Source organism: Prinia subflava, chromosome 1 (assembly GCF_021018805.1).
Source record: "Prinia subflava isolate CZ2003 ecotype Zambia chromosome 1, Cam_Psub_1.2, whole genome shotgun sequence".
In the NCBI taxonomy this organism is placed as follows: domain Eukaryota; kingdom Metazoa; phylum Chordata; class Aves; order Passeriformes; family Cisticolidae; genus Prinia; species Prinia subflava.
In genome coordinates, this window is record NC_086247.1 from 39470335 (window position 1) to 39482558 (window position 12224).

Consider the following 12224-nt stretch of genomic DNA (forward strand, 5'->3'; position numbering starts at 1 on the left):
AGTCCTGCTGTAAAAACCATGGAATAAGAGGAAATGTCTTTCTAAATCCCACATAATTTACATGTATCCCAAAGCAGGGAAATTTATAATTTCTTTCTCTACCTCTCCCTACCTAAAGTAAATGTACTTCTTTTCCTTATTTATATAAATGATCCTGATTTCTCTTAAACTAAGCTTTGAGTGATTGTTCTGAGCTAATGAAGTAGACTAATAGATGTCACTGTTCTCAACTGCCAAGTTTCTGTTCTGAAATTTTTGCTGTGATTTACTGTTTCCTACAATATTCCAGAAGCAGTCTTAATTTTGATAGATTTGTTGGGTGACTATTTCATCTGGCTATGAAGATCAAATTAACAACCTGCCTACCATTTAAATGTCAGGGAGTTCAGCTCCATAATACCATGTATTAGGAAGGAAAAATATTTTTTCTCTAGTTTTTAATAAGAATAAAATAGAAACATCAATGGACAGAAGCATGTCAGCAATTTTAAAGAAGATTACTCTCCTTTAGAATTGTTTTTATTTTGCCAGCATAAGAAGATGAAGATATTTTTTCATATAGTGAAATGCCACAGCAATTTCAGTGTGATGTCAGATTTTAACTGGATATCAGAAGAAAGATTGTCACTTTTGCTATTCACTTCTTTTTTTCACATGCCGGCTTAAAAGGCAGATAGTTTCATCAAAATGCATTTCTAGTGTCTGCCTTAATTATTTGCCATGGATGACTGAATCTACAACATGTAACAGCCAATTTGGAGTTATGTAAATACTGCAATGTATGCCAGTGAGTACAGTTCTGAAAAGACATCACTGGATATGCTACAGATGATGGCACATCTGTATATATTGCTCTCCATAAAACCATCCAAGTTTACAAAATTTTTGTTATCCGTAGCTATCGTGGTGTTTTGAGCAGTCTCTGAATTTAGCATTGTACAAGTGTTGCAGCTTCTGTAAATTAAAAATTTAGCAGTCTTAGACAGGACTTAAAACTGGAAGAAATAACAATAGAATATGGAAAAAAATAGAGAAACAATAAATAATTGCTTTAGGTTTTAGTTTTTACCTCACGGCAATGCCAAGTCTCGCCTTCTCCAGCTTCTTCAATTTCTAGGCGAACTTTGAATATAGTATTAAATTTCTTACTTAGTTCAATAGAAGTCTCATAAATCTGCTCTTTTTTAAGGGATCCTTTGGGGAATATGACTGAAGTACAAGTTCCTTTTTCACCACATACAGTTAGAGACATTTTAGGGTTGATGGAACTAGAAGAAATATCACTACTTGTGACATGGACATCCCAAGTCCCTGTTGAAAAAACCAGCAGAAAAAAATTAATGGGTTTGCTGAATATCCAAAATAATACATGATTTTGTGACAGTCTGAGTCAGTGAGTGACTAACAACCCATTCCCACCTTTGTACTCAGCTCAAATATTGGCACATAACAAGTTCACTCATTTTCATTGATTTAGTGTAGAGCAAATTTGGCATCAGTTATTTCATAGTGGTAGCTGATACTTTAGAGATGGGTCAGTCCAAGAGCAATGTGCAGATGAGACTGCCAGTTCCACATTAGACAATCTGTTGATTTCTCCCCATGCCCCTTATAAATATCTCTTGATGATTTTAAGTATTCTTTCTAGTCACCATTCAAAAGCAGCATATTTTTTACAAGATACTACTGCTTATCAGGTTTGCCTTTGGTCAGGGAAGGGTACATTTTCATTTTAGCTTTTTTGGGGATTTACCTAAATGAACATGTTAAAATTTGCTCAATACATCCTATAAGAAGATGGTTATGAGATAAACCCGTTCAGAACTTCCAATGTGATATTTTTATCACATCTCATTGCAATTATCATGACAGCAAAGCACAAAACTTTATCCATTTCTTCTATGAAGTGGTAATGTTTGCTGAGAGATTAAAAATAGTCCTATATGTCATCACATAGATTTGTCTACTTTAGGAACTCAGGAAACCCTCCAGGAGAATTTTTACTAGGTCTTTTTGAAGCATTTAGTCGCTTAAGCATTGTAGATGAATTGATCCCTAAAGGCTCAAAAGGACTGCAGACTGATGCCAGGTAGGCTCCTAAGTAACTTCTGCAACTTAATACAGAACAGATATTGGTTAAAGCTTCAATCAGCAAGAGAGTTTTGAAGATCAGAAACTTCTACCCATCAAAAAATCTCCCTGATTTAGCTAGCTTTATTATTTTAATTCATCTTATTAGAATATACGGAAAATTCAGGGTTATCAAAGTCATGGTTTCATTTTCAAAAAATTGGGAAAATCAGAATTTTTGATCATCTGGGCTACTGCAGAATTCAGTAGAATTTTTTAGTAACATGCTAAAACATTTTAGTAACATTTTAGTAAACATGCTCTGCTTACGCAAAGTGAGACAAAGTATGGATCTGATAATTTCAAATAGCTATTTTGTAAAACAGGTTGTTTTACTTTGAGTAGTGGAATCAGAGACTCTGAGTTTTTTTCCGTAAATCTCAGCTTCCTACCTGAGTTTCACAATGTTCAGTCACCTTAGTTTCCTAACCACAACAGGAAAGTCTTTGTCTCCTACTATAACTAATGCAAATAAAGATTTATTGGTTTAGATCAGGTGAGGACCTGTGCCATAAATTCAGCACTTGTTGACATAAAAATTTAGTACTCACCATCTGTAAAATCATCTGAAATAACTTTAGTGTTACAACTTCATGAATAGTCCTAAATCTATTTTCATGCCTATGAACATTAAATGTAAATGAAACTAATGATATCTGTGAAAAAATGGAAGTCAAAATGAAAATTTATCACATCATGTGTGACAGAATCTAGGCTATTTTAGCCCTCTAGTACTGAAATACTGTGCCTTTACATTAGCAGTGTATAACTGAATGGAAGGACTATGTCTGTTGGATCGTACAGTATCATACACTGCTATAACACAGAAATTAAATTGCATCATTTCTGAAAAATTGTTAAGATTATATTTAGAAGCAATGTCCCTCCTTCTCCTTGGTTAAGTATAAAACAGTGTATTTGGTTTGTGTGGCCAGATTTTGGTAGCAGGGGGATTTTGGGGATGATTTCTGTGAGAAGCCATTAGAAACCTCCCATCCAGCAGAGCCAATGCCCACTTGCTCCAAGACAGACCCACCCCGGCCAAGGCTGAGCCATCAGTGAGCCTTAGAGACAATGTGATGAATTTACTGCAACCTTCATTTCCTGTTTCTCTGCACAACTGAATGGGAGGAGGTGAAGAAAAGTGGGAGTAAAGTTTAGCCCAGGAAGAAGGAGGAAAGGTGTTTTTAGATTTGGGTTTAGTTCTCATTATCCTGCTCTAATTTCAGTGCCAATAAATTAAGTTAATTTCCCCTAGTCAAGTCTGTTTTGTCCATGGCAGTAACTGCTGAATGATCTGTCTGTGTCCTTATCTTGACTTAAGAGCCTTTTGTTGTGTTTTTTTTCCTCTCCTGTCCAGCTGAGGAGGGGAATGATGAGCAGCCTTGATGGGCACCTGGCATCCAGCCAGGGTCAACCCAACACAGAGTGCAATATTAAAAATCTAATCTTTCTTTGTTTCTTTCTCAGAAAACTCTTCATTCTCTCAAAGACACTAATGGACTGCTGAAACTCATTATTTTTAGAACAACTTTGTTGGCTTAAATAAGTCTCTTCCCTCCTTGATGGGTAAGCCACTATTAATTTGATAGATCACTACTGTGTCCATTTTGAGCATTTCATTAGCTATTCTGAATCTGTCACTTTTTTTTCAATACCCTTTCACAACACAGAGTTGCCATTTTCTCAGTTATCATATCTTCTTTACAGCTATTCCAGCTTGATCCAGTCCTGCTGGACAGAGGTGGCCACAATTGCACTTGGCATCACTGGCAAAATATCACAGTTTCTCTGTACAGCCAGTAATCCGCTTTGATTTTTACTGATAATGCCTACGTACACTGTGGGGTCACAGTAACCCCATAGCCATGTCACATTACTGCCTCAAAATTATCCTGTGATCTTATAACAAACCCGGGTATTTCTCATCGTTCTCCTGCTGATGAATTTGTATAGCAGAAATTGTTACAAAACAGGGCAATGCAGATCAAATAGTTCTAAAACCCTTAGCTAAAACTTGTTCCTAATTCTAAAAAGAAACCCAAACAAATGAAATTAGGAGCATATATCAGAACTGGGAGCTCAAATAGCTAGTAGAGTTTACACCTAATTGTATACAAGCTGTTTGGCACACAATTCTGTTCAATTCTTTTCATTCCATTCTCAAAGTTTATCACAAAACCTCTTATTCTCCTGATAGCACTCCTAGCTTTGTAGTACTAAAAGATTTCATTAACATATTCATTGTCTCTTCTCCAACTCTTTAAAATTTGTCTTTTTACTATTACGTTTCACTTTCTTGTTATTACTTAATAATTTTCCACAGAGAAAATAAAATTCAATACAGGAACTTAGACAGATTAAATGTCATTACATTTGTCTTACTGCAAAATATTTCTGTAGTATCATCTTGTTTCACAGTCTATCTTTAGTAAAGTCATGGTGCATTCCTTCTCATGTCCTATTTGCCTCTATTATCTCAACTATTCTTTTTTTTTCAAAAGCCTGTTATAAAGATTTTCATGTGAACAGTTACTAGGTCTGTATTCACCTACATTATGCTTTCATTTTTTATATGGAGGCACTATGTGTGCTGATGTTTAGTCTTCATAAAATTGTTTTAAATCCTTGCTATTAGATCTGCCACTGGACTAACAACTACTCTTATCACCACTGTTTGAGTAAATGGAACTCAAAGTTCTATTTGTGTTTCAGATTTTCTGATTTCCAATCAGGTCATCCCATTGGTAACTGTGCTTTTGCTTCCTTAACCAACGTTATAGTTCCTTAGTGAAAACAGAGACAAGGTATTCTATTTCTTTAGCAATTATACCTACATGATCTTCAGTCTGAACTCTGCTGCTCCTGAATAATTACTCTTTGAAGGTTCTCTTCATAAGTACATGGTTGAAGAACCTTTACTCTTACTTCTTTTATAAAATTTGTTTGACTTGAAATGTCATAAGTTCCATTGTATCCATAGAGTTTCTGACCCCTAAGGTGTATTGCTCTTTGCTGATTTGTCTTTTATTTATCCATTCTTCATAGGCTCTCTGCTTATCTGTTGTATTATTTCTGGATTTATTATGCATCCAGATCAAAAATGATTTTCAATAGATAGAGAACTGATTATTAATAACCATAGACATGAAATTATTAGCAAGTCTGTACTCAGATTTTTGAGGACTATGTGTGTGGGGGGAAACCAAGGAAGGAGATTGGTTTTACACAGCTATACTCAGACATTAATCAAAGTGCATAAACAAGGATGCAAGATTTGTCTCACTTTTAATATTATCAATGAAGAAAGATGTGACAGACTTTGACCAGCCTTGGGCTTCTGCTCTGAGTTATCCGCAGGAGACACCTGCCTTGCTCTGTGGGCTACGTAGGACACCTATGGAATCTACTTAATAGAGACCTAGAATTCTTCCAATGGTGAAATGCAGCTATTTCTTGTTCTGAAGTTGTTACTATTCTAGCTGCTCATACTATGTTTACATTTCCATAGTTTTCCGTTCTTCTGTTGTATCAGTAACATTATTTCTGTTTTGTTAGATGACATGAGGTATTCACGAGTGAACTAACTATAGGTGGCTAAATATGAGGATATAATCTATTAGTTTTGTCTTCAATTAAGTATAGTATAAAATTATCTGAACAGAAAAGGAAATATGCAGGATCATGGAAGTTAAGAGATCGGTTTACAAAATGGCTGATATGGAATGCACATTTACACCTTCAGATTAGTTAAGCTTTACATAGCTTGGTCTATCAGTTCTGATTCAGTTTTCATAAATGGACTCAAACCAGCATTTTACACCTCTTCAGAAAAGACACATGGGAGAGCTAAAAAATCCAGTATCCTGGCAGAGCATGTTTTCAGTGTCTAAGTTGTTTCTGAATTTTGGTTGTTTATTAATTAAACAATTTGAATAGAATATTGAGTTCAGGTCAACTAACTGTTTGCAAGAACTTGTGCCATTGATATAAGTAAAAAAGAAAACTGCAAATAAAAGCAAATGCTTTCTGCAAATATATGAACATAAGGGAAAAATCACATTCTGCTAAAAGAGTTTTTGTATCTCTTCTTGTGATTTCATCACTGTTGCAGGAGCCTTCTGCTCTGCATTGAATACCATATGGAACAACCTACTTCTTTCTGCTTCAGCTTTTTTCCTAATCTCAACTAAAATCATAGTACCTTCATTGCCTCCATGACTTAATATCTCCTTTATGATCTAGTTTTTCTTCCCTGAGCATTGTAATTGTATTTACCATCTCAGGTAAGTGTTTGGAGAGACAACTGGTGTGAGAAAAGCAGTTCACATTCAAGCTATACTGTTTCTGTAGTTTGGTTTTAGCCGTAAAAATAACCAAAAAAATATTATGGATTACAAGGAAAACAAAAGCTGGAAGGAGTTTTGAGCATTTTGGACCTTACCATAAATCTTTCCTGTCAACATTCCATTCCTGACTTTTCCAAGAAGTTTCAATGTTCGTTCCATCTGTGCGTCACCAACTCCACTGTCTAACCATTGCTGGCAAAGAAATGCATATTGTTCATCACTCTTGCCTGATTCATGGATGACGATTTGGTCGAGGTACCAGCCAGCTCCATAACCTACATCATGGTGCTCAACAAGCACTTTGCTTAACTGTCCAAGGTCTACTGCCCTCATTTCAGAGACAGAAACCTGAGAAGATGGAGCAAAAAGAATAGCACACTGATTAGACTATATATCTTTTGTCTTTGAGAAGTTTGCATTTGGAAAGACAGATTCCTTTCAATGTTGGGGCATCTTTTTCTGAAAATAAGGAAAGATGTTTTAGGCTGACATTCACATTTGGAGAACCTGTTCACAAACCATGTGGATCCTTGAATATATACACTTTTTTTTTTTCTTCATGATCACTGCAGCTCAGGTTTTATTACAAAAAACATCCCCCTGTTTTTGATAGAGAGAAACTTCTGGTTGAAAAACCTAGAGAAAGCTCATGGAAATTGAAGTTCAGCTAAACCCTCATAGCTGAAACAAAGGGAGTTCTTCAAGGATCAGGATAGACCTGCTAACTTAAATTTTTGTTTAGATAAGGAATTTTATTTTAAAACATTCCCAAGTACTTTACATTCTAAGACACCCTATTGTTCAAATAGGAAACGTCGTATTATTCAGCTCTGCACAGAAATACTGTTGACGACTATGCAAACAAAGGAAGATACTGACATTAGAAACTATAACTAAGGCTGTGCACGCATACAGGCAAGAATTGATGTGCTCCTCGGATGTAAATAGACATCTGTTTAAATATTGCTACGGCTACCAGTAAACAAAAGCTAAATGGCAACGGCACTAGTGCATGTTGGGATGAATAAATTATGTGAGTGAGAGAATGAATGTGTTCCATGCAAGATAATGTAAGTGGGTGGGTAGATACATGGGCATGTGTGTGGGTGACATTAAAAAAACCCCAGATGGATAGTAGAAACAGACGCTATAATTTTTATTTGTTGCCAACCAATTTGCCACCAGGCAGGAAAATGCATGAAGACCAGAAAGCAATGAAGGAAGAGATGATTTTTAGAACAAATTATGTCATCTGGTCCATTCTCCTGTCTGTGTCAGAATATTCTCCACAATGTGATCAGAAAAAGAAAACATCTAAGTTATTATTCCTATCACAGCCTTAGGACTTCCAGCATTCATGCCTTGTTATATCCATGATATCCTCAAACAGTTACCATGGCAAGGTATATCCTTACATTTAAGTATATAAAGCTCAAAATAAGATCTAGCTGGGAGGAACATCTTGCAAATAACTTTTTGGGAGCATGCATTGGTTTTTAATTTTATTCTTTGTACTTCCAAGCCAAATATAATTTTCCTGTCAGTCTACGTAACCTTTGACTTAGAGGAAATAGCCTGTATTGCTAATATTCATGTTCCTTCACAGCTAACTCTAATTGAGAAAGGGACCTATCATTAGTTTCATTCTTTGTGATAATAATTAACATTCATTAGACAACAGTGGTCATAATCACCCATTGTTATCAATGAGTTCTCATAATAATACATTAAATTGCCTACTCCCTCAGCATTAGTAAGAATGTACTTTTGGTTGATGTCATTATGTTTCCTTTTTCCCCTTCAGTATAAAGACATTTGGAACGACATTAAACACACTACTGGAAGTACAATTAATGAAAGCCAAAAGGATTTTGTTTAAATTGTTTTGCAAACCCATTTTACTCTTTTTTCTTACACCTGGTTGAAATTTTTTGTCTTCCTAGTTTTTCCTTATATTTATGTTCTTTATCAGTCTATCATGTTGTTATAAAAGGAGAGATCCTTTTTTTTTTTTTTTTTTGTATCTCAAGTTTCCTTAACTTTGTTTTCTTTGCCTGTCCATTCCACATTTTCAGGGATATTACTGGCATAATGTTGTCTTTCAAGACAGCTTGCTCTTTACATTCCTTCCTTTTACCTTCTATTCTTAGAAACTCTCACTAAAACATTCCAACTTTTTTATTGATGAACTTCTATGTAAAAGGAACGTAAGACTGGTAGTAGTATTTTAAATTGCAGATCCATCTAGTCCAGTATAGTTTTGCCAACAGCTACCAGTAACAGATTTCTAGAGAAGAGCTGAAAAACAGGGCAAACATATAGAGATACTTCTTGAATATAAAGTCTCTCAGCATTTTGCAATTTGTGGTTCAGAGCTTGTCTGAGCCAGAGATTGGCTTTGCACTTAACAGCCTCAGTGGAAAGTTGTCTTCCATGACATGTGCAATGGCTTTTTGCACCAATATGTCTTTTACCATCTGCAACATCTTGTGCTAGAAAGTAAAATGTATTAATTACACATGGAGTAAAAAAAGCCACTTCCTTTTGTTTTGAATCTGCCACTTTCACATTACATTAAATGCTCCTCAGCTCTTGTATTTCATGAAGAAATAGAAAAGTTCATTTCCTCTATGCCATTTTATATTTCTTATCTCCCTCACCTTTCCTCTCATCATCTCTTTTCCAGACTAAACATAATTGTTTGCTTCATTGTTCTTTGCATGGAAAATATTTCATATCACTTGACATTCTTCTTGCACTTTTTAAGAAAAGTGAATCAACAAAACACAGCATCCATTATGTACCTGCACCAGTGAACATCTTTGGATATCTGTGTTTCAGATTGTGTTTTCTGCCTTGAAGTAGCTGGGGTTTTTTGGTGGTTTTTGTTTGGTTGGTGGGGGTGGTTTTGTTTTTTCCTTTGGTTTTTTTTTTAGTAATTTCTAAACATTTTATTTGTTCTGTTTTCCTTTTGTTTTGCTTCTACTGAGATGACATCCTACTACTTTCATATTTCAGAGCCCATCATTTTGCATGCAAATTTAAGGGGTTATTCCCCCTCCCAGTCACTGCTTTTCATTTAGGTACAAAGAATTTAATCTGCTGTTTTATTACCCATTCACTCTGTATGAGGTTCTTCTGCAGTCTCTGCCACAAGCTTTAATATTTATTACTTTAAATAGCTCAGTATGGTCAGAACATTTTGCCATCCCACTGCTCAACCCTTTCCCAGGAACCTATCAGACAATGCAGAATATGAACACACAAAATACCTAAGCTAAGAGCACTTCCATTATCTACAGCACAAAAGCTGCTCCCTGAAAACAAAGAAACTGCTTGGGAAGACACTCAGCACTCTGCTGCTCAACACAGTGGCTCAGATTTCTTTATCACTAACAGCTGCATCACTGACTCTGTATTGACATCCAGGTATGAAATACCATGTGAAATATTTCTTTTCAGATTTCTTTTCCAGATCATGTCACTAACTATGTGCCTTTACACTTTTGATTAACTCTTCTAATTGTCCATAAACATTTGCCCTCAAAAATGCCTAGGATTAACCTGTATTTTTAATGATATCATCCAATCAACATCATAAAGCTCTTCCTATAATGTTATAGCACAATTTGGACTAAGACAGCAGGGTTATGAAAAAAAAATCTTTAAAAAAAAAGGAAGCCTTATTGAAGAGTCAGAACAACATATAGAAAAGTCTAATCAGAAAGATTAAAAAGACATTCTTCTTTGCAAAGAACAATGCAGCAATACAAGTGCTCAGAGGGTAGAGGTATGTAAAGCAAGGGAGAAGCAAAGAGAAGGCAACATGGAAGGAAACATTCACTGTGTCTTCCAAAAAAAAACTGTGGACTGAGATTTTAGTAGTTTGTGAACGTTTCATTTTACTGAGATAGCAGATCAAGTGCAATTAAATTGACACATGGAGCAAATTGACACAGGAGACTATGGACACATCAGATGTCTATAGAAGAATTTATAGAAATTAATGGAAGAAAAAGTACCAATGACTAGAATATGACTGGAACAAAATGATGTGGCTGATTGCTAAGTTTCTAAGCTCAAGAAAACATAATAAATCTAGTGAAGGAAGATTTGTTAATTGTAAGGCTAGTAAAGCAGTGGAACAGGTTGCCTAGAAAAGTTAGGGCATCTCAGGCATAAGAAACAGTATGAAAACATACAGAGGATTCTGCTTTATTGTACAGGATGAATTGATCAAGTGCTCTGAGTTCAGGGTGAACATATTGTGTACATATAATCATTAATATGGTAATAAGCAAAGGTTGACCACGAAATCTCTCCTAGGATTTACCTTGAGCAGACAAATATGTTTACAAGCAGGTTTTCCTGTTTGCAATTCTACAAATAAGTGGGTTAATTAACATATAGTAGCTAACACATTTAAAAACCTTCTTTCAACTTTATCTGGACAGATTAAAAAGAAAATTAAAGGAGCAGTCACAGGAAATAGCCCTGATATTTCTATACTGGCTTCACAAGTAGGTGAAAATTAAGCCGTTGAATTTTATATATCATTGGATTCAGTTCCAGATTTCAAGAACATTTACTGATAGTTTGTGGATTTTTAATTTATTGATACCCAACCTATTCTTGAACTGTACAATTCAGGTAAAATGCCTATACTTAGTAAGCAACACATTCTTTCCACGGGTTACCAGAGTGTAATATCCATGCTGATATTTCATAATTGGAAAGAAATATGGTATTAGAAAATAATAAAATTAAATACATCAAACATACATGTAAGGAAAATGACTCAGTACTAACCTGCCCTCTTTCAAAATGTGAGTGCCCTAGTCTCCTTTTGCAGGAATCTCCCCACTCTCCAAATACAGTGATAAAAACATCTGCATCAGTTCCTGATGCAGGGAGTGTTCCTGTGTGGACATTGATCAAGTAAAGGACTTCTGCCAAGAAAAATCAGTGACACAAGACATTATCAAATGAGATTATTAGCAATGTAATTAACAAATATTATAAACCAATATATTTTAGGTATAAGATTAATTTCAAGACCAAGGAATTAAATTATAGGAATTGACATAAATTTTCTGAGTTTCATATAGATTGCTAACTATCTCACAGCACACATTACAGCATTAGGGATGAAGTGTCCTTTATGAATCAATGCAACAATCCATGCTTGCATTACAGAAGGAGAAAATATTCTACTTCTGGATTCTGGAATCACCTGAAAGACTCAGACTGTTTTTATCATGCTTTGTAAAAAAAACCCCAGGAGTTCTTGTAGGAATTATAGGTCTTAAATTGACTTTGGATTTATCAACTCTAACATTTTACCAAGGAAAAAACACAGACATAACAGACAATGAAAACCACTTTTTGTTCTGCATCAGCTGAATTGTGTTTTAATCTCATATTTTGAGAATTATGGCCAACATAATTTAATATTTTCAGCAGAAATGGCTCAACTATTTATACAAATATGCATCGTTATTATTCTTCATAACAAAGGATGGCTTGCCATGACTTTTGTCTGATGAGTTATACAATATATATTCCTTGAGGCAGCATGACAGGATTTTTAATGGTTTCTGTGAAGAATTAAATGTTATAACAGACTCTTAAGATATATTTCCATTTGCAGTCTAGCCTCCAGTTAGATATTGCATGCAAAAAGTTTTAAATATTTTAACTAAGACTTCTGTTCACAGAGTATAATGAATGAGAATTCTTTTCTAC

At 35.0% G+C, this 12224-nt stretch overlaps 1 protein-coding gene across 11 annotated transcripts in view; it reads right to left on the bottom strand.

The window, feature by feature from the left end:
* RP1 (RP1 axonemal microtubule associated) overlaps positions 1–12224 on the bottom strand; it is a 219289-nt gene that overhangs the window by 35230 nt on the left and 171835 nt on the right. For all 11 annotated transcript variants that reach the window (XR_010079946.1, XM_063394047.1, XM_063394058.1 and 8 more), the window contains 3 exons: positions 11289–11428; positions 6575–6827; positions 1070–1311 (listed from right to left, as the gene is read on the bottom strand). Coding sequence is in view for 10 of the 11 variants with exons in the window: in XM_063394047.1 (XP_063250117.1) it covers positions 1070–1311; positions 6575–6827; positions 11289–11428 (635 nt within the window). In the remaining variant the exon portion in view is untranslated. The remainder of the gene's footprint in view (positions 1–1069; positions 1312–6574; positions 6828–11288; positions 11429–12224) is intronic.